Below are 22,650 nucleotides of genomic sequence, written 5' to 3'. Positions count from 1 at the left end.
CCTGGGAGCCTGGGATTGTCATAGGCATCTTTCCCCATATTTTCATCCTTTGTGCCTGGCACAGAATCAGCGCTCAATAACTTCATGAAAACAGCAAATAGCACATTTACGTGATGATGAGTTAGTTTTATTTCTTCATTTTTTTTACTTGAGGTAAAATTCACATAATGTAAAATTAGCCATTTTATTTTGTTATTTTTTATTATTTTATTTTAGAGAATGCACATGCAGGGGGGAGGGGCAGAGAGAGAGAGAGAGAGAGAGAGAGAGAGAGAGAATCTTGAGCAGGCTCCATGCTCAGCTTGGAGCCCGATACGGGGCTCGATCCCACAACCCTAGGATCGTGACTTGAGCCAAAATCAAGAGTTGAATGCTCAACTGAGTCACTTAGGCACACCTAAAATTAACCATTTTAAAGTGCAAATCCAGGGGCGCCTGGGTGGCGCAGTCAGTTAAGTGTCTGACTTCAGCTCAGGTCATGATCTCACAGCTTATGAGTTTGAGCCCCGCGTCCGGCTCTGTGCTGACAGCTCAGAGCCCGGAGCCTGCTTTGGATTCTGTGTCTCCCTCTCTCTCTGCCCCTCCTTTGCTCACTCTCTCTCTCCGTCTCTCTCTGTCTCTCTCTCTCTCAAAAATAAACAAACATTAAAAAAAAATTTTAAGTGTGCAATCCACTGGCACTTAGCACATTTACAGTGTTGTGCTACCACCACCTGTATCTGGCTGCAAAATATTTCCATCCCCCAACAAAGGGAAGCCCGTTCCCCCCTCCCCACGCCCCAGCAGCCACCGATCTGCTTTCTGTCCCTATGGATTTTCTAATTGTGGACATTTCATACTAATGGACTCATACAATATATGGTCTTTGTGACCGGCTTCTCTCACGTCGCAGGATGCTTTCGGGGCTCACTCATGGTACACTTGCGTCAGTGCACCAGGCCTTTTTAGGGCCGAGTCACCGTCCATTGTATGCCTGGACCACATTTCGTTTCTCCATAGCTGTTATGCTCTTGAAATGAGTCCGTCTGGGAAGCAAGGCAGACCTCAGCAAATGCTCGTTCCCCGGTCCTGTTTTGCAGCATTCCTGTGCACACGATATTTGACAGCTGCCCGGAAGGCAACGGCATCGGGGCCATAGCCATCACTCGGGACGCCAAGTACCTGGCAACCATCTCAGATGCTGAAATCCAGGTACAAGGCCCTTCCGGTCGGCCTCGGAGGGCTGGCTGGCCTGTCGTGCGTCCCGGTGGGCAGCTCTGCTCAGGCCACACGCCGTGTGTGATGCTCTTGTGACCAGACTCCGTGGCCCCTTGTCAGGGGCTCTCTGCCTGTGGCTCGGCTCACAGTGCCGTCCTCAGTTCACCGAAGTTACAGGGTTACCACGGCAGGTGTGGAGTACTTCAGCAGCCTTCAGGACCTTTCTCATTCTCCTCTATCTGCTGTTACAGAAAGTTTGCATCTGGAGGTGGACGTTAGCAGTGGAAACGCCAGCGTGTACTCTTGACCTTCCCAAAGAGTATGGGTTTCAGGTGAGCTCAATCAAAGTCTGTAAAGCTCTGCCCGCAGTGACGCTGAGCCCAGGTCAAAACCTACTTTCTGTTTTACTAGTTTTGTTACGGTGCACTAGAGGTCGTAAAGAAACAAAACAAAACACTTTCATCTCCATGATCTCGTTTTATTTTTGAGGCTAGTGGCGGTATTTTTCTGAGCACTTGTTATGTGCCAGATTCTGCCAAGTTCTTTACATACAATCCATGCAAACGTGCTGGGTCAGAGTTGTTACTTTAGTAACGCCTGTGGAATGCTACTATTGTTAGATAATTTGTCTGAAGTCACCAGCTAGCAGCCGTTCTTACTCTAGAGGCATGCTCTTAGCTGCTCTTCATATCCGGGAGTTGTTATTAATCTCGGTTTGCTTGAAGTCACTTGCCAAGGGCACCCACAAAGTTTACCCTGCTGTGCTGCATTGTCTTACTCACGTTGCATCCTTCATTCATTGCACGCTTGCTGAGGGCCTACTATGCACCAGACACCGTGCAAGCCGCCTACCTGGCTTGCAGGACCTGGAACCCAGTCAGAGGGTCTGGGTGACTAGGCTCAGCCAGGCACACACCATACCGCAGCCTTATGTCCATTTCTCTCCTTCTGCCCACCCCCCCAACTTTCCTCCGCTTCCCTGGAAAAAACTTCCTTTTTTTTTAAATTTATTTTTTATTTTTTAATTTTTAAAATTTACGTCCAAATTAGTTAGCATATAGCATATAGTGCAACAATGACTTCAGGAGTAGGTTCCTTAATGCCCCTTCCCCATTCCGCCCATCCCCCCTCCCACACCCCTTCCAGCAACCCTCAGTTTGTTCTCCATAGTTACCAGTCTCTTCTGGTTTTTCCCCTTCCCTGTTTTTATATTATTTTTGATTCCCTTCCCTTATGTGAAAAAACTTCCTTACATGTTTTCTAAGCTGAGCTGATAGGGTAACCGCCACCCCTATGTGGGTTTCTCAATTGGGGCAAAAAATGCCTCTGAGATTTTGATAGAGACTGCAGAGAATCTGTAGATCGCTTTGGGTAGTTACTGTTCTCGGAACAGTCCACGGGCACGAGATGTGTTTCCATTTACTTACGTCTTCTTGAATTTCCTTCAGCAGTGTTTTATAGTTTGCAGTGTACAAATCTTTTACCTCAATTTATTCCGGAGTATTTTTATGCTATTGTAAGTGGGTCCATTTTCTTTTTCTTTAAAAAAATTTTTTTTAAATGTTTATTTATTTTTGAGAGGTAGAACATGAGCAGGGGAGGGGCAGAGAGAGAGTGAGACACAGAACCCGAAGCAGGCTCGAGGCTCTGAGCTGTCGGCACAGAGCCTGATGTGGGGTTTGAACCCACGAACCATGAGATTGTGACCAGAGCTGAAGTTGGATGCTCAGCTGACTTAGCCCCCGCCGGGCGCCCACGTGGATCCATTTATTTTCTTAATCTCCTTCTCGGATTCCTCATTGCTAGTCCTGTGTATAGAAACTCAGCTTATTTTGTGTCCTGAAACTTTGCTGAATACGTGCGGCTACTTAAGTTTAAGTCAAATGAAATGAAAGAAAACTACAAATTCATTTCCTCAGTGTCACTACATTCCAAGTACTCATTAGCCACATGTGGCTAGTGGCCGCCGCTTTCGACGGCGAAGATTATCGAATGTCTCCATTTTAAGGTAAAGTGCTATCGGACAGCATTGCAGATAGCCCTAGGCCTGGATGGACTCCCCCGACAGCCTGCTCTGCGTCCCGACTGAGCAGGCTGGACGTGGCTGGAGAGAACCACCCAACTAAGCCGATTCCTTTTACTTGGCATCGAGTCACGAATGTGGAGGGAGCTCTCAGCACTGCCTGGCCATTCTAGTAGGCTGTCTTTTTGGTTTCTAGAGACAACAGTCTCACATCGTCTCCTCCTTCCTCTTCGTTCCTTTCTCTTTACTCTCAGCTGATGGTTTCTCTCATTTTTCATTGAGAAACTGAGAGCCATTGGATACAAACACTGGCCTGCTCTCACCCCCAGGCCTACAACCTGCCTTCAACTTACCACCTTCTCTTATCCGTCTCTCTGCTTGAGAGCCGGGTGCACTGGATCCCTCCCCACTCACGCGGCCCTCGCCTGCAGTGATCAGCTCTCCCTCTGCTGGGTGGTTACCCCCTCCACAAACGCACGGGCTTCAGTGTCACTCTTCTTTGGAGAAGAAGCCGCCTCTGACGGTTCATGTCCCTCCAGCTCTCGCCCGCTGCGCCTCTTCACAGTAAAACGTCTGAGAATGACTGTCCGCACTTGCTTTCTTCCTTCATCTTTTTTGTGCCCCAAACATTTGGTCTCTTTATGTTTTCATTGCTAAATAAGGTGTCCGTGTAAAATGTGTACATTTTAAGGAAGAGAACGAAATGTACCTGTGTGCTCACTGATGGGTCAAGTAAGAGGACATCATCCAAACCCTGAGTCCCTTTGTCCCCCTTCCCCAATCTCATCTCCAGCCTTGCTTCCCAACTTAACCAGTGTCCCAGGTTTTGTGTTACACATTCCCTTGCTTGCCTTTACACTTTTCCCCAGCAATGTACGTAGCCCTCCGTACTATCCTATTTTGTTTCACCTGTTTTAATCTGTACATATTTGGAGTTCATAACTGCTTCATTCTCTCCGCCTTGTTTCTGAGATTCATCCATGTTGATTATTGAGCTGTAATTCATCAGTTCTCACTGCTGTGTAGTTTCTCCTCGTTTGAGTACAATACAGCTCATTTATCGTACAGTCGATGAAGATTTTGCTGTTTTTCATCTGTCTTCCGCCCACCCACGGATCTACCGAAACTGTCCTTATCACAGTCGCTGGTACTTCCAAGTCAGATGAGCACTATTAAGTCCTCAGGTGCATCCCTGCCTGTGGGCATTTCCGGCTCTCTCACTGGCCTTCTTTCCCAGGCTCTTCTGTGGGCTCTTCCTCGTTCACTGCCTACCTTCTACGTGTTGGCGGTCATCAGGGTTTAGTTGTGGGAGCTCCTCCTCTTGCTACACCTTCTTCCTGGCTGTTCTCATCCATTGCCATGGCTTTTAAGTACTGTGTACCCCCCAGATACATACCGAAATCCTGCCTCCCGTCTCTGTTTCTACAGCCATCACATCCACCTGCATGACTACAACATCCTCCCATCTGATCTGGGTTCAGTTTTGACGCACTCCTACCAGCCTTCCTGTGGCAGCCAGAGCAGGCAGTTTTTGTTTTTCTTTTCTTTTCTTTTCTTTTCTTTTCTTTTCTTTTCTTTTCTTTTCCTTTCTTTTCTTTTCTTTTCTTTTCTTTTCTTTTCTTTTCTTTTCTTTTCTTTTCTTTTCTTTTCCATTTACTTGTTTTTGAGAGACAGAGACAGAGCACGAGCGGGGAAGGGGCAGAGAGAGGGAGATACAGAATCTGAAGCAGGCTCCGGGCTCTGAGCTGTCAGCACAGAGCCTGATGAGGGGCTTGAACTCACCAACCCTGAGATCATGACCTGAGCCAAAGCTGGACACTTAGCCCACTGAGCCATCCAGGCACCCCCAGAGCAGTAGTTCTTAAGCCAAACAAATTATATCCCTCTCTTAAAATCTTTCAGTGACTTCCCATTGGCATGGGAATAAACTTAAACTCCCTCTCCACCTGTCTCCCAACATCTATCCTCCTGTTTATTAATGTTTCATTAGTTTCCATAGCCTAGAATTGTACAGGAATGGACTCTTTGTGGAGGACTCTGGCTTCTTTCACTCAATTTAATTTTTGAGATTCATCCATGTTGTTACATGTTTATTCCTTTATATTATTCTTTGTGTCCTTTATTGAGTTAATGCTGAATGGTAGTTGTGTATTGAGCGGATATGACACAATTTGTTTATCTATTCACTGTTGAAAGACACTTGCATTGTTTTCCATCTCTGGCTGTTGAAAACAAAGCTGCATGAACTTTCATGCACGAGTCTTTGTAGGGATATATGCTTCCGTTTCTTCTGGTAATTATCTTTGTTTTTGAAGGTTGTTCTCCCTAACTATAGGATTTTAGGCTGGTAGTTATCTTCTTTCAACACTTTCAGGATATTATTCCACTGTCTTCAGACTTACACCATTTCTGTTGAGAAGTCAGCTATCAATCTTATTGTTCCTGCTTTTGAAAGTTATGTGTCTTTCCTTCCCCTCCTGCCCCACTCTGGATGCTTTTTTGATTTTCTGTTAGTTTTCAACATTTGGCTTTTTTTTTGTTTTTTGTCATTTTTAGAAAATATATTAAAAATTTTTTTAATGTTTATTTTTTTTTTCAACGTTTATTTATTTTTGGGACAGAGAGAGACAGAGCATGAACGGGGGAGGGGCAGAGAGAGAGGGAGACACAGAATCGGAAACAGGCTCCAGGCTCTGAGCCATCAGCCCAGAGCCTGACGCGGGGCTCGAACCCACGGACCGCGAGATCGTGACCTGGCTGAAGTCGGACGCTTAACCGACTGCGCCACCCAGGCGCCCCATTAATGTTTATTTTTAAGAGAGAGAGAAAGAGAGAGAGAGAGAGTGTGTGTGAGTGAGGGGGGAAGGGCAGACAGAGAGGGAGACAGAATCCAAAGCAGGCTCCAGGCTCTGAGCTGTCAGCACAGAGCCCAACGTGGGGCTTGAACTCACGGACCGCAAGATCGTGACCTCAGCCGAAGTCGGACGCTCAACCGACTGAGCCACCCGCTCAGGTGCCCCTAAGATGTGTTTCTGGAACCTGTTTTCCAGGGCTACAGGCTGCAGCCCTTCACCCCAGGTTGCAGCCAGCCCCTCCCCCCTCCACATACATACCCTGGCAGGACATGTGCCTAAGTCTCCCGGGGGATTTCTGCCGTGTTGTTGCTGTTTGATTTAGTTCCTGCATTTCATGGTTTCCTCGCTTCCATAGTTGCTGCAGGGCTCTTTGGGAAGAGAGCCAGGCAACCCGTGCTATTCGCTGCCTTGGCAGGAATCAGAAACTCCTTCCAGTATTTGGCATTCATTCCAAGTTACCTTGTGGCCTTGTCAAATTTAGAAATGTGTATGCAGCAGTTTTTGTCCAAAAGGACACAGAGTAAAGGTTATTAGTGAATATTGTTCGACTTTTGCTCGTTCCAATTTACAGATGATGAGTTATAATAAATAAGACTAAATGAGAAAGGGAACACATTTGGGACCATTAATTTTAACACTCGATGTTTAGATTATATTCCTGTTGTTTACAAAATGCCATGTCTTTTCTGTTTTATATTCCTATCCAGCTATTTATTATAATAAAAATATTATTTAATTTTAACAGTTTAGCCAGAGAGAAACAGAAAATTTATTGTAATGTAATATATTTCCATACTTTATATTTCAGAACTACCTTATTTTTAATCCAACAAATAATAAAGAATTGGTGAGCAATAGTAAAACACAGGCAATATATTATTTGTGGGTAAGTAGAAATATTTTTGTTTGTCTTAAATATGGGGACAAGTATGTGTTCATTCTCTGAGTACAGATATATTGGTAATGTAACAATATAGTATCTACTTAGGAAGCAATAAATATGTATTGAAATGTTTTTTATATAATTACAGTTTTTATTTTAGCCCCACTGGAAATTAGTGTATTAAGTCAGAAGCAGATAATTTAAATTTAATTTAATTAATTAAAAAAAAATTTTTTTTTTTTAACGTTTATTCATCTTTGAGAGACAGAGACAGAGCATGAGCGGAGAAGGGGCAGAGAGAGGGAGACAGGGAATCCGAAACAGGCTCCAGGCTCTGAGCTGTCAGCACAGAGCCTGACACGGGGCTCGAACCCACGAACCGCGAGATCACGACCTGAGCCGAAGTCGGACGCCCAACCGACTGAGCCACCCAGGCGCCCCTCATTTAATTTTTTTTTTTTTTTTAATTTTTTTTTTCAGCGTTTATTTATTTTTGGGACAGAGAGAGACAGAGCATGAACGGGCGAGGGGCAGAGAGAGAGGGAGACACAGAATCGGAAACAGGCTCCAGGCTCCGAGCCATCAGCCCAGAGCCCGACGCGGGGCTCGAACTCACGGACCGCGAGATCGTGACCTGGCTGAAGTCGGACGCTTAACCGACTGTGCCACCCAGGCGCCCCTCATTTAATTTTTTAAAGTAATGTGTCAAATATTTATTTAAACGTACTTAACAGGTTTAAAATGCAGGGTTTTTCAAGACCTTGGTTTTTATAGATAGGAATTAGCAAACAGATCAGCAATATGTATACTGATACAGGGTGGAATCATGAGATTAAAAAAAACATCGAAAGTTAAATATAAACTTACCACAGGACTCAGGAATTCCTAAATGCAAGAGAATGTAAAACAGGCAAGCCAACAAATACTCACATACAGATGTTCATAGGGCAGCATGATTTGCAATAACCAAGAGGTAGAAGCAAGCCAACTGTCCATCAGCTCATGAATGCAGACACAATGTGGCAGATCCATACAATGGAATATGATTCAGCGATAAAAAAAGAACGAGGCACTGACACCTGCTGCAATGTGGGTGACTCTCGAAAGCATGGTGATGGTGCTAAATGAAGGAAGCCAGACACAGCAAACCACATGCTGTATGATTGCACTGATATGAAATGTCCAGACCAGGAGAATCCAGGGGACAAAGTGCAGAATGGTGGTTGTTGGGGGCTCCGGGAGCCGCACGTGGGACTGCTTCATGGAGAGGGGGCTTTCTTTCAGGGTGATAAAAGTGTTCTGGGACTAGGAGAGGTGATGGCTGCACAGCATTATTAATGTACTAAATGTCACTGGATTACACACTTTAAAATGGTAAATGGTTAATTTTATGTTATGTGGGTTTTACCTCAGTCAAAAATGCAAAACGAAAACACTGATTGAATGAATCACTGATTTTTCAGTGGTAGTCATTACTTCCAGTATTTATTGTAGCTTTAATGCCTTACAAATGTAGAATTCAGATTTGCATTCATTCCCATTTAAAGTCACAACCATTTGTGGCATTTTTTTTTTTTATGTATTTGCCTTTCTTTCAGAATGTTTTCAGATGTTCCTGGAGGCAGCAGGCTCCCTTATCTATAGAGATTGCAAATCTCTGGGCCTGTTTAGATGCATTTGTTTTGATTTTGTGGTTATATTCTTCTTTTGGAAACCAGGTCTTTTTTTTTAGTAGTGATTATTTTTTCTGTACTTAACAGTGTGAAGAGAGAGATATACTTGCTCACAGTGCCCCACATTTAACAGAAAAAGTGAGTATGCCTGTTCCACTTTTATATGTCAGAGTTTGTGCAGAGTAAATATGTATGTGTGAGCTTAGTCGCTTTGGGCTACTCTTGGTGTCTTGATATTAAACCACTGGGAAATCATTTGAATTTTTTACTTGGGTCCTTCACCATATTGAATTGCCAGCTGAAAATAATGGACTTTTGTTCAAAATAAAATATTATGGAAATGATAGTTGACTACCCTGAGAAAATATCCAAAAGAGTGATAGATTTACTAATGTGAGTGTGTGTGTGTGTGTGTGTGTGTGTGTGTGTGTGTGTGTGTGAGACACAGAATGAAAATTAATTTGGAGTGATATAATAGTTGAACATGAGTGGATCCTTTTTAAGCCACCCAGTTTTCAGAGCAATAAAACCTGATGTGGGGTATTGGGAGGTTTAAGAACCAGGCGGAAGGCAGTGCAGCAGGGGTTGGAGGAAACTGTTAGTCTTGCCTGCTCACCTCCAGCTGTCCCGTCCAAGGTGGAACTGGGGTCCTGTCTCCTACAGCATTTTCTGCATTTGACACCCATGTCACCTGCCCCCAGCGAGCATCTTATGATGTTTCTTCTTTCATTCTTCACTCTTGTTATGATTTATAGGAACTTATTTTTTAAGAGGGCATGCCAAAAAAAAAATAGGAGATGGATGAATACAAGGAGAGAATATTCTGTCTGCAAGCTCTTTTTCATAAATCAAAGTTTTCGCAAAATAAAGTCAGTTCTCATTGTTCGTGGCAGTTACATTGGATCAAGTCTCTGCAGACCTCAGATAGTGAATACGAAGTCATTGCTCCTAGGTGAAATACACGATTAGGTTCCTGCTGGCTTCTGGTCATTAACATTTTCATCAACAGATAGATGCATAACCTCATTTTATGTATGTTTTTGTTTAAAGACACCATATTTAATATGTAATGTTGATTCATTAACTTTGACTCACAACCAACAACTCTGGAACATATGCCTGAATGAAGTTTATCTAACTCAGGTCTGTCCCCTGGAAGGCACATCGTAGCCTTCCTGCACTCAGGAACGCTACACAGCATTTCAGTATCTTGTTTGAGGCCAGTTTAAGTACTGAAATTGCCAACAAAAAGCACCTCATAACTGCAAACAACATGGCACTAAACAGACCACGAAAAGGACACTTGTTTACAATTTGAGAGCTGAAGTAAGGCAGAGCGCATCCTTGCTTGACCTCAGCTAAGAACGTGCGCCTAGGGAGAGTCCAGTTTTTTTGCCTCTCTGCACATGTGCACGTCCGCAAATGATCATTGAAAGTCCCACAAGGATTGATTTGGGTTATAAATAAATTTCAGCGAGGAGGTGAATTTGCAGATACAGAACCCACAATGAGGATTGTCTGTAGTTTGAAATGATGAAAATGCCTTGTATTGAATCAGAGCTGCTCTTAGAAAGAACTTGACGCCCTTGCTTAACCAGCTATTGTTTTCCTGACCCTCTTGTGTTCAGGGCAATAGAGGTAAACCGTAGAGTCTTGTCTGTGTAGTTGGGAGAATTGGGCAGCAGACATGCTGTCTTGCATGACAAAATGTGGAGTTTCTTTGATTTACTCATTTGTTAAATATTCACTGTGGGGCTCCACTCACTGCTCTGGGTTCTTTCTATACTTCATCTCTAAGATGTTGCCTAAGAGAGATGGCCTAGTGCCTTATTTTTTGTAGCACACATTTCATAAGGAGTCAGGGGCATTTCTGTACTGTATGGTACTTAATTTCTACTGATGGGAAAAAAGGCTATAATTATGAGACTGGGATAATTACTTTATGATACCTTACAACTGGAGCATGCTCACGACAGACATTAGTCTCTTTATCAGTCTCTGAAACCCCTTACTCTGAAAGTAAGAGAAGTTGAACAGGTATAAACAAGTGATTAACCACTCTTTCATTTGATTTAAGCAAACAGTTTAATTAGCACAGTACATAACCCTTCACTTGGCTCTGAGCAAACCTTCAGAGGCTCAGAACTGCCTGCACCCCGGCAATCCACGAGGGAGAGATTTGTTAGTGATTGTTTTGTTTAAATTTTATCTTTTTCCTGCTGTATTTCAGTGTAATATTATAAAATGTCATATTGATAAATGTTTTGTTTTATATTTATTACCAACGGTAACTTGTAATCTGTCTTTTGAAATGCAGACGTTCAACAAGCTCGTGGGAAAATTAACCCAGTCAGTCTTTCATTTGAATTTAACACAAATACTCTCAGCAACAATGGAAGGGAAGCTGGTTGTCTGGGACATATACCGCCCCCCATCGTCTGCCTCCGCCTCTCTGGACTTTCCTCATATCAAACCTTGTAAATTGGTTCATTTGCAGAAAGAGGGCATCACTGTGCTTACTACAGTTGATAGGTAATTAACTTAATTAAAAAGTAGCTATCAAGGATTACAAAAGTATTTTAAAACCCTTTTGGATGTATACATGTATTTTGTATATGCATAGAATATTTCTGGGGAAATTCGTTATTAACTGGGAATGTTTGTTGCCTCTGAGGAAAAGAATGGAGAAGTAGGGTTAGGGTGGGGGTTAGATTCACCTCTTTTTATAGTCTCATTTGTACTAATTGGTTTGCTTTTATTATTTTTTTTTAATCATGGGCATATATTACTTTTAAAAATCCCTTTGTGTTGGTGAAACAAAAAGTAACTTGTTTTTTCTTCCACACTAATTAGACTTTATTTTGCACCCTAAATTTTACATACTTTAATTTTAAGAAAATAACGTGAATAACTATGTTGGGGTTTTTTTCTGATTACAAAGTAACACTTACCAGGGTCCCTGAGTGGCTCAGTTGGTTGAGCCACTCAGGGACCCTGACTTTGACTCAGGTCATGATCTCACGGTCTGTGAATTCAAGTCCCGTGTATGGCTCTCTCTTGTCAACACAGAGCCTGCTTCAGATCCTCTGTCTCCCTCTTTCTGCCCCTTCCCCACTGGTTCTCTTGCCCCCACCCCTCTCAGAATAAATAAATAAGTAAATAAGTAAGTAAGTAAGTAAGTAAATAAGTAAATAAATAAATAACACTTACCCATTATGAAAAGATGAAATACAACAAACCTTTATGAAGTTCACTGACTTGAGAGGTTGTGGGGGCTCAGAGAGGATCATTAAAAGCCTTAGTCTCAGATAGAAAGGGGTTCACATTCTAGGTGCATCTGTTCCCTGCTGAGGGACCCTGGGCAAGGGACTTTGCTGAGCCTCCATTTTTCCATCTGTAAAATGGGCATAACAATACTATCTCTCTCAGAGTGATTTTATGAGGATTTTGTGAGACAAGGCATGTAAAACTTGTAACACATCGTCTGGCACAAGGGAGCCCTAGGTGAAAAAGTTAGTATGCTAGAGAAGTTCCCAAAAGTGATGGAGAAAATTGCCAAATGACAAGGACCATGACCATATAATTGGAGCCACTGTGCCATCTGCTTTCCAAAAGCTCTGCTTTCATTTTCATTTCTTTTAATAAAGGGAGCAGTGAGGGTCTGGCATGGCTTTTCAAAGAGAAATGTGAATTGCCGTCTTCACGTAGTGGTGTGGAGAAGACAGTGATGGAATTGCTGCTGCTGATGAACCAACCTTTAATTACTTGGGGGTTAGGGCCAGTGAAGACCAGCCCTCTGTTCCCCTCTCTCCGTGTTAAATAAAACCCAGACGGGACCAGGGAGCCCATGAAGGGAAAGGTCTTGAAAATACTTGGCTTGTTTTGCCTTTTCTGTCCAGCAGAGGGCAGTGAAAGGTGTTCTAGCCAATTACTCTGCCCACCTGCCTCGCTTATTAATCAGAAACCTCATTTAATCACTTTGCATATATGAGAGGAAATTCATCCCCCTGCCCTCCCCCTCCCCCCACAATTAGAATTACGTTAGAGGCTTTTTTTTTAAAAAAGCCCATTTGGAATGGGTCTGAGGACTGGAAATAAAAGCCATCTTGTCACGCGGCATTGCCTTTGGCTGTGATGACTGGACAGGGTTTTACGATGGCTCTAACAACAGTGCCTTCTTGTAAAGCAGCTTGTGTCCTATTGCCAGGCTGGGTGATATCGGAGGGCTGGTAGACGGTTTCACAGCAGAGAATGTAAATCACTGCCCATTGCCACTGCACATGGCTGATCTGGGAAGGCAGGGAGAGCAAAGCAAGAGCACAGATTTTGCATTAGGTACACCTGCATAGTCTAGCCACAGGGCCTGATAGGGTTGCCTTGTATAAGTATATCCCGTACGTTATTTGGGACATACTTAAGCTAGAAGATTACTCATTGTTTAACTGAAATTCAAATTTAATTGGGCAACCTCCATTTCTATTTGCTAAATCTGGCAAACCCAGGCCTTGAGCAAATTTCTCAACTTCTCTGAGCCTGAGTTTCCTAGATGTAAAGTGGAATAACAGTAAAATCAGCCTTGGATGGTAGAATGAAGTCAAGTTTTGACAATTCCCAGAGTCTAGAGCCTGACATATGATTAGCTGTTCAATAGATATCTGGTCCTTACTACAGTTAGCTAACAAACTCATGTTTTTCTCCATTTCAGCTATATTGTCACAGGTGATATTAGAGGTAACATTAAGTTCTACGATCGCACCCTGTCCATTGTTAACTGGTACAGCCACTTCAAACTGAGCTCCATAAGGACCCTGTCCTTTTCAAAGACCCCAGCAGCTCCGCCTACCGAAAAATCAAACTATCCTCCAGACTGCACTTTAAAAGGTGACCTTTTTATCATAAGGTAAGTTGTTAATGAATCTAGTCATTTGAGTGGCCAAAAAAATGATTGATGTCTTATAGTTGGCATGCGGTGGAATGTTCACCTTGTTCCTAGCATATGTGATAGAACAGGATCGCTCAGTCCTTTGCAGGGCTCGAAGATGGATCTCCAAGGCTGATCATCATCCCTATTTAATCATTTTTTTAAATGAGGCATTATTTTCGTATTAAGACTCTTCAGCGACTGGAAGCTGGAAAGGGCTTATCCCTGAGTTCTAATCTCTGTTGTGTTTGGAGTCCCTCGCTGTAGCTTGGTGTCTCTTCTCCAGGCCGAGTTTGCCCTAGCGCTGCGGTTAAAGGCATTTGATAATTAATAGCCATAACATTTCGAGACTGAATTATGTGCGAGTCTGCTTAATTACCCTTGCCGTATTTGCAGGCACATCTGTATGTGTGCACCAAACTCCATATTTGCATACACAAATGAATATTTGCATGTGCAGATTAGCTAATTGTACAACTGACTGTCCATCTGCATACTTAATGACTCAATTTACATGTAGAAATGTGGGCTTTTTCACTTGCAAATGGAAGCTGTTGGGTATTGGTAGTATATTTTTGGAGATGGTGGGTTAATAATGTCACTAAATTACAGACGACAGAGGCGTTTCATGTGCAATTAGAAGCAGAATAGCTGGCGTGCCCCGTTCCCTGCAAACGCTGATAGTGTCTGGTCTCTCCCTGGCAAACAGGAATCTTATCATCGGAACATCTGACGCTACAGTGTACCACTTAACGACAGACGGGACCAAACTTGAGAAGTTATTCGTGGAGCCCAAGGATGCCATTTGTGCCATCTCCTGCCACCCGTATCAACCCCTCCTCGCCATTGGGAGTCTCTGTGGGATGATCAAAGTGTGGGATTATGAAAAGAAAAAATACCTTTTCAGCAGGGTCTTTGAGAAGGGGCTCGGCATCCAGAGTCTAACCTATAACCCTGAAGGTATTTTCATTTCATCAGCCTGTCTTAGTCTCCAAATCAAAAACAGACCCAAATGGCTGCAGCCCTTGGCTGTAACAGCTCCAGGAAGTTCACCTTGACCGCACTCCCCCCAGCAGGCCAGAGGACGCACCTTGTCCCTCTGGACCCTGCAGCGTTCGGTGCCTAGTAGTCTCTGAGCACTCATCCCAGAGACTCCTGCTTTTCAGTCTATTTCTCCATCCAGGGTCCTTGTCCGTCATGTTCATTGCTGTCTCCTCAGCACCTAGAACAAGGCCTGGCCCGGAGTCTATGTTTCTTCAACGAATGAAGTCCTTTTCCAGCATTGTTCTCTGGCCTGTGATTTCAGGAGTCCTTCTTGGAGCCGGCTTCACCGAAGGGACAGTTTACATCCTCGATGCAATGTCCTTAGAAAACCAAATCCCGGAGCCTTTCAAATATTCCAGAGCCAGCGTGACTCACGTCAGCTTCTCGCATGACTCCCAGTACATGGCAACTGCTGTAAGTGTTTCCACTGTGTGCCATCCAGTGGTCTAGCAGCCTTGTTTACGACCAAAAGGGAGAGAGGACTGGGGGGTGGGGCGGGGATCGCTGGCGAGTGACTGCTGATGGGTTCGGGGTTCTTTGAGGGGTCATGTAAATGCTCTAAAATTGTGGCATGGGGCAGAGCTCTGTGAGTACACTAAAAACCATGGAGTTGCACACTTTAAAGGTGTGAATTGTGTGGAGTGTGAACTGTATCTCCACAAAGCCGCTGTAAAGGGGTGGGGGAGACTCTCGCTCGAAAACGAGACCAGGCCTCAGGACCTGCGGACTGGGATTTGGCCATCCTGACAGCTCATTTTGGTGTGTTGGTTTCTGGACCCCTTTCTTGGCATCCATCCTTTCATCTTTCTCTTTGATTTTTGACAAGATGACATTCTCATTCATCTCAAAGCACAGTCTTCCCTGGTGTTTTGGATTCTGTTCCTTCCCTCTGTGAATAGGGCTCTTAAGCTCAGTAAAGATTTTCCGAGACCTTTAACCTCTCCCTTCCTGCCAGCTCTCCTGGTCTGCAGTGCGCAAGTCTTGCCTTGATGTGGGGTGAGGAGTAAGAGCCACCATGTCCCCGATGCTCTCCCACCCCTGCCTCTGTGCCCGGCCCCTCCTCTGGTCCTGCCTGTACGGGCCCAAAGCTGAGCCTCCGCACCCCTGCAGCACCTGACTTTGGCGCCCCCTTCCCTCAGGCTGCTCTCACACACTCTCCTACCCAGTTCACTCTCAGCCATGATACTATTTAGAACTTACATGTTTTAAGTTTTGTGTAGCTGGATACAGAGAAGGGAGGACAAAGGCAAAAGAGTCAGGGTTTCATTTTTCCACACAGAAAGAGGTGGGGACCAGAAAGAAGGGTAAGGCCACAGTGTCAGTGTCTCTCTCCCCCGACAATTACCTTCGTGGGTTATCTACTGTTAACCTTAATATGTTCCTCTGTAAAATGGGTATTTTTTTTTAATTTAACGTTTATTCATTTTTGAGAGATAGAGAGGGACAGAGCATGAGTGGGGAAGGGGCAGAGAGAGGGAGACACAGAATCTGAAGCAGGCTCCAGGCTCCGAGCTGTCAGCACAGAGCCTGACACGGGGCTTGAACTCACGAACTGAGAGATCATGACCTGAGCTGAAGTTGGACGTTCAACTGACTGAGCCACCCAGGCACCCCAGATGGGTGTTATTTTATTACTTGCTCTGATAGACTAAAATTTATTTTTGGATAAAGTAGTCTTCTTTATTATTCTTTTTATTGTTTTAGAGATACAGCACAGACAAGAGTGGGGGGTGGGCAGAGGGAGAGAGAAAGAGAGAATCTCAAGCAGGTTCCATGCTGTCATCACAGAGCCTGACATAGGGCTTGATCTCACAACCCTACGATCATGACCTGAGCTCAAATCAAGAGTTGAATGCTCAACCGACTGAGCCACCCGGGTGCCTCTTGGATAAAATATTCTAACGGCAACATTAGTATGAAAAACATGATGATGATTTTCAAGTTACAAAACCTAGCAAGGAATGACTTGTACTTTTTGCTCCTATTCAGGATGTACGTTTTACCGTGTCTGTTTATGTGGTGGTAGTCAGAAATGGACACAGGGTCTGGGAATATCTGGCAAGACTTCGTTCTCATCGCAAGAGCATTTGCAGTCTCCTGTTTGGGGTTCATCTGGACAGCAATGAGCCGAGACTGCTGAGCCTCGGGAAAGACAGGCTCTTGGTAAGCCGTTCAGTGTCCGTTTATCTCACCACTGGGACTGTGTGTATTTCAGTCTTGTTGTGTCCCTGGCATCTGGTATAGCACTGGGCCCACAGTGCATGTTGGAGAAAATGAGTGTACAGCATAACATAGTAGCATAAACATCTCTGGGTCGATGCTTGGTCTCAAGGATGTGCAAAAGCAATGCTCCTTCAGTAGAAGCTGTGTTGGAAAGGTTGAATCTGGATCCTGTCCCAGGCTAGCGACCTGTGGCCCCACCCTCTCCCGAGATGCTGGACAGAGGCCGCAGCAGCTCCCAGGCAGCCACACGGTCGGGAGGGTCAACGGGTGGTACACGGACAGCCACCTGCACCCACACGGCTGTTACATTTGTCACTTTTAGTACAGGATTCAGAAAATTACATGCAATAGTCAACACCTCATTATAAAACAGGCTTTGTGGTGGATGACTGTGCCCAACTGGAGGCTCATGTCCGTGTTCTGAGCACGTCTAAGGTGGGCCAGGCTAGGCTGCGGTGTTCCCTAGGGTAGGTGTGTTAAATGCATTTTTGACTTACGATAGGTTTATTGGGATGTAACCCCATCATGAGTCAAAGAAGTTCTGTTTCTATCCATCTTAACTTCCTTCCGCGCTCCCTCCCTTTCCTCCATCCCTTTGTCTCCTTTATTATGGCCGCCCATCCATTCATTCATCCTGGCCTGGCCACCAAAATCTACCTATGGGTGAAATTCAGCAAGCTGCTAATTTATCATGGTCAAGTGTTGAGATTTAGATATGAATTAGTTCCCACCCTCAAAGAGTTCCCAAGATAATGTTAAGGGAGACAGTATAACATAACTGTGAGAGTTCAGGTTTTGGAGTCAGTTGGAACCTAAATTTGAATTCTCACCCTACCAGTTCTTAGCTGTGTGACCTTGGGCAAGCCACTGAACCACTCTGAACAGGTTTTCTAATCTGTAAAATGGGCACAATGGTACGACTTGACAGGGGAGTCATGAGTGTTAAATGGCAACATGTTTTTAAGGTGCTTAGCTCACTGTCTTTGCTCATAAGGAATGCTCCATAATGGCAGCTTATTAGGAGCAAGGGTCTAAGCAAGTCTTCTCTTAAGAGGCCCAACGTTGTTTCCCCCAGAATAAGACTGTGAGTTGACTTCATTTGGCTCAGTCCTCATGTGTGAACATCTGGGCTCCTCTGCAGATCGAGTATAATCTTCTTAAGAGCTCCAAAGACCACCTGGAAGTCCTGGACATTCACCGAACCGATCAGGGCAACTACCCTACCTGTATGGTCTGGTACCCACCACTCACCAGGGAACTCTTCCTGCTCATTTGCAACAGTGGCTACAAAGTGAAACTTTTTAATTCCACCACGAAAATGTGCAGGTAAGCAGCAGGAGCCTCCCACTGATGCAGAAATCAGTTCCTCAGCCCCCAGCTTATTTCACGTCTCAGCTCATGGACCCATGAGCAGCTTGGCTACCTTTACTCACACTCACTTTGCAGAGGAGGAAAGAAAGGCATGGAAAAGTTGAGACATTCTCATTCAGGGTCACGTGGTTGGGAAGTTGCCAGAGGCAGGATGCAAATCCAGAGCCCTCTTCTGAGCCCAGCCCTGCACAGAGATGAGGGACCCAGAGCTCAGTGCCTGAGACCCTGTGAAGGAACCCGAGAAGTTGCTGATGCTTTATAAACTCTCCTATCCTTCCCTCGTGGATAACAACAGATATTTTCACTTGAATACTACCAATTGTGTGATTTTTAAAAAAAGATTTTATTATTATTTTTTAAGTAATCTCTGCACCCAACGTAGGGCTCAAACTCACAACCCCGAGATCGAGAATCACATGTTCTACCGACTGAGCCAGCCAGATGCCCCTAATTGTGCAATTTTTCTTACTCTTGGTTCCTAAAGGAGTTTTTCAGTTTACCTGAAGGCATTCGTGTGTTCCCGCAGTATTCACCCAGCCCCTACCTGAGCCAGGTTCTGTCCGAGGTGCTGAAGGTGGAGATGCAAACAGCATTGTTCCTGCCACCATGGAATTTGCATCTTGGAGGGGGAGTGGAGTTCATGGGAGTTCTGGGCCAGGTCCATGTTTGAGGTCAGGAGCACATGGTGCTTTAAAGCCATGAGATGAGAGAAGATTCCAGAAGGGAAAAGTGTATAGAGGAGCGGCCAAAGGACCAAGCCCAGGGCATCTTCAAAGCTGAGCCTTTCAGAGCAGCAGCCTCTCCATCCTGAAGTAGGTCTACATCTGTGCTTGGCGCTTGTGCTGCTAGGCCCGGCCCCCAGGGTTTGCTCCTCCTGATAGATACAGATTATGGTGCACCGTCCCTGCACCAGGGCTCTGCACTCTTCTTCAACAACGCTCCCAAGTATTATCCCACTGAGGTTCTGACATGCAACAGAAATTGCTGCTCAGGAAAGGATGAGACTTAATCCTTGAACCTAGTTCTGACTCTGTCCTCTACTTCACACCACTGAGTGCTGGTGCAGCCCTTGCTTTGGGTGCATCCCCTCTCTGCCTGTGGTTTGGCTGCCTTGTGGTATGGCTGGCAAGATCAGAGGCGTGGAGGCTGGAGAAACACAGAGGTGAGAACTCATTAGTGACCTCACCTGGGAGAAAGAAGTGAGAAAACTGGCCAATAGCAGCTGGTCCTATGCTTGAGGAAGATCATCGTTTTGAAATGTTTCTCAGTAAGATAGGTCCTCAAAGGATCACCATCATAATATTCTTCTTCTTCTTCCTTTTTTAAACATTTGTTTCCAGAAGGGTACAAGGAAAAATGACTGAGAAATGCTATGTCATGTGGCATGAATAGGAGAGAAATCCAGCACAACTTTTTTTTAATGTTAAAACACTGGGAAGGAGACATTTGACAGATACATGGCAAAAGAATTTTAGGCGATCCTGGAATCTTCGTCCATCATCTTTAATGGAAACAAACCTTTTGGACATGGACTATCCCATAGATATGCAAGTCCTGAGAAAATCTGACTTTGCCAAGCAGATAGATTGGGCATGGAGGGCCTCCAGGCTCGAAGTTCCTGCTAACAGTTACTAAGCAGAGACTTAGAGCCACACAGTTAGAGGAGTTTCTGCCTTTGATAATCAATTGGAAATTAGCATAAGGCATCTTTTTATTTTTATTTAAAAATTTCTTTTCATAAAACATCTTTTACTATTTTTTTCAGAGGACAGCCTGAACAGGGGAGGGGGAGAGGAGAGAGAGAGAGAATGTCAGGCAGGCTCCATGCTGAGCGTGGAGTCCAAAGTGGGGCTTGATCTCATGACCCCAAGACCACGACCTGACCTGAAATCAAGAGTTGGACATTTAACCAACTGAGCCACCCAGGTGTCCCTTAAAAAATAATTTATCGAAGTGAAATTCAATAACACAAAACATAAAAACTAGGGTCACCTGGGTGGCTCAATCAGTTAAGTGTCTGACTTCAGCTCTGTCTCTCTCAAAAAAATAAACATTTAAAAAAACATAAAAACTAACCATTTTATTTTTTAATTTTGTTAATGTTTGTTTATTTTTGAAAGAGAGAGAGAGAGAGAGAGTGAGCACAAGCCGGGGAGGGGCAGAGAGAGAAAGGGAGACAGAGAATCCAAAGCAGACTCCAGGTTCCGAGCCATCAACGCGGAGCCCAACATGGGGCTTGAACTCACGAACTGTGAGATCATGGCATGAGCCAAAGTCAGATGCTTAACTGACTGAGCCACCTAGGCACCCCAAAACTAACCATTTTAATGTGAACAATTCACTGGCATTTAATGCATTCACAATGTCATGCAACAACCACCTGTATCTAATTCCAAAACATCTCCATCACTCCAAAGTAAAGCCCTTTGCATAAAGCATCTTTTAAGTTGTAGGAATAATAAGGCCTCATAACCACACTTACTTGGGTAAGAAGTGCCTTTTCATGATATATCCAAAACAAGTTAAAATGCATTAAAAAATATCTAGACCTTAAAAAGGCAGTTCGCAGAAAAAGGCCAATAAACCTATGAGCAGATGTTCACTAGTGTATCAAAGATGTAAATGAAAGCAAGACATCATTTTTCATGAACCAGATTAGCAAAGATAAAGTTGACCAACAGTGCACAGTGTTGGCAAAGGTGTAGGGGGGTGGGCACTCTCTGCCTGCTGGGGAGATGTGGAAACTGGGCATCCTTTGGGAGAGCAATTGTTGCCCGCTGTTAATTTGCATCATGTTGTCTGATGTCTAGGAATGTAGCCCACAGACGTCCTCACCCAGTATGCCAAGACATAAGTAAAAGGATGTCTTGTTTGAAAATATTTTCAAAAGTGGAAACAATCCAGATGTCCATTAATAGGGGATTGGTTAAATGATGGCTTGTTACTACGCTGAAACATGATACTGCTTGTAGAAAAGAAAAAAAGAGGGGCATCTGGGTGGCTGGGTTAAGCATTTGTCTTGATCAGCTCAGGTCTTGAGCTCAGGGTCGTGAGTTCAAGCCCCACACTGAGCTCTGTGCTAGGTATGAAGCCTACTTAAAAAAAAGAAAGAAAAAAAATCAGCTTTCTGTATAGTATCATGCAACTATCCCTATGACATACTATATTTTCATATACAATGCTGTTTCCATAATTTATATAATTTTCACATAAAATTATAATTACATAGGTTAGAATACATAAAAGAAATTCTCAAGTCTCAGACACCAGACTGTTACCCACAATTATCTCGGGATGAAAGAGTGCAGCAGTGTGGGGGTCTAGGTAGACTGTCTATCTTATGCATGTCTAAGTGTGTGAAATTGTTTACAATGAATATGTAATACTTTTTTAATTAGAAGCAAAAGATGCTAACTTTATGAAATTGTCAGATATGCTTAACAATGGTGACAGTTACATTGTCTGGCTCCTACTATGTGCCAGAAATTGTTCCAAGTGCTTTATGTATATTAACCTACTTAATGTTTACCACCGACTCCTGGGGCAGGTGCTGTCATTGTCATTGTCCCCATTTACTGTTGAGGAAGTGGAAGCATCGGGAGGCTGAATAGTTCGACCTTTTTTTTTTTTTTTGCTTACTTATAATTTAAATCAAGATACGTTTTACATATCATAAAATTTACCCCTTTTCAGTGGTTTTTACTGTATTTACAAAGTTGTGCAATCATCACCACTGTCTAATCCAAGAGCATTTTCATCACCCCAAAAACAAACCCTGCACCCATTAGCAGCCACCCCCCATACCCTCCTTCCTTCCTTCCCCAACTCCTGCCCCACTCCTGACAGCCACCAATCTGCATCTGTCTCTGTGCATTTATCTATTATGGATATTTCGTGTGTATGGAATTATGCCTGTGTGACGTTTTGTGTCTGGCTTCTTTCACTCAGCATCCTGTTTTCAGGGTTCATCTGTGGTGTGGCATGTTTCAGTGTTCATTTTTATGGCTGAATAATACTCCATTTTATAGATGTATCCCATTTGGGGGCACCTGGGTGGCTCAGTCGGTTAAGTGGCTGACTCCGGCTCAGGTCATGATCTCACAGTTAGTTCGTGAGCTCGAGCCCTGCATTGGGCTCTGTGCTGACAGCTCAGAGCCTGGAGCCTGTTTCCAATTCTGTCTCCATCTCTCTCTGACCCTCCCCTGCTCACACTCTGTCTCTCTTTCAAAAATAAATAAACATAAAAAAAAACGTCTACCTCATCTATTCATTCACCTGTTGGTGGACATTGGTGTTGTCTCTGTGTTGGGCTCTTATGAACATTTGTGTGTAGGTTTCCATGCAGATACATGTCCCGTTTCTCTTGGGTAGAGACCTGGGAGTAGAATTACCAGATCACATAGTAACTGTTTAACCATGATGAGGAGCTGCCAGACTGGTTACCAAACAGTGCCACCCGC

The 22,650-nt window shown here is 44.1% G+C and overlaps 1 protein-coding gene across 2 annotated transcripts in view; it reads left to right on the top strand.

The window, feature by feature from the left end:
* CFAP251 (cilia and flagella associated protein 251) overlaps nucleotides 1–22,650 on the top strand; it is a 68,724-nt gene that overhangs the window by 15,043 nt on the left and 31,031 nt on the right. For both annotated transcript variants that reach the window (XM_047828730.1, XM_047828729.1), the window contains 10 exons: nucleotides 1,080–1,191; nucleotides 1,449–1,529; nucleotides 6,884–6,961; nucleotides 8,719–8,769; nucleotides 10,949–11,163; nucleotides 13,337–13,531; nucleotides 14,262–14,512; nucleotides 14,859–15,010; nucleotides 16,586–16,759; nucleotides 17,961–18,145. In XM_047828730.1, coding sequence (XP_047684686.1) covers nucleotides 1,080–1,191; nucleotides 1,449–1,529; nucleotides 6,884–6,961; nucleotides 8,719–8,769; nucleotides 10,949–11,163; nucleotides 13,337–13,531; nucleotides 14,262–14,512; nucleotides 14,859–15,010; nucleotides 16,586–16,759; nucleotides 17,961–18,145 — 1,494 coding nt within the window. The remainder of the gene's footprint in view (nucleotides 1–1,079; nucleotides 1,192–1,448; nucleotides 1,530–6,883; nucleotides 6,962–8,718; nucleotides 8,770–10,948; nucleotides 11,164–13,336; nucleotides 13,532–14,261; nucleotides 14,513–14,858; nucleotides 15,011–16,585; nucleotides 16,760–17,960; nucleotides 18,146–22,650) is intronic.

This window comes from Prionailurus viverrinus, chromosome D3 (assembly GCF_022837055.1).
Source record: "Prionailurus viverrinus isolate Anna chromosome D3, UM_Priviv_1.0, whole genome shotgun sequence".
NCBI classification, from domain to species: domain Eukaryota; kingdom Metazoa; phylum Chordata; class Mammalia; order Carnivora; family Felidae; genus Prionailurus; species Prionailurus viverrinus.
This window is presented reverse-complemented; position numbering and strand designations above follow the sequence as displayed.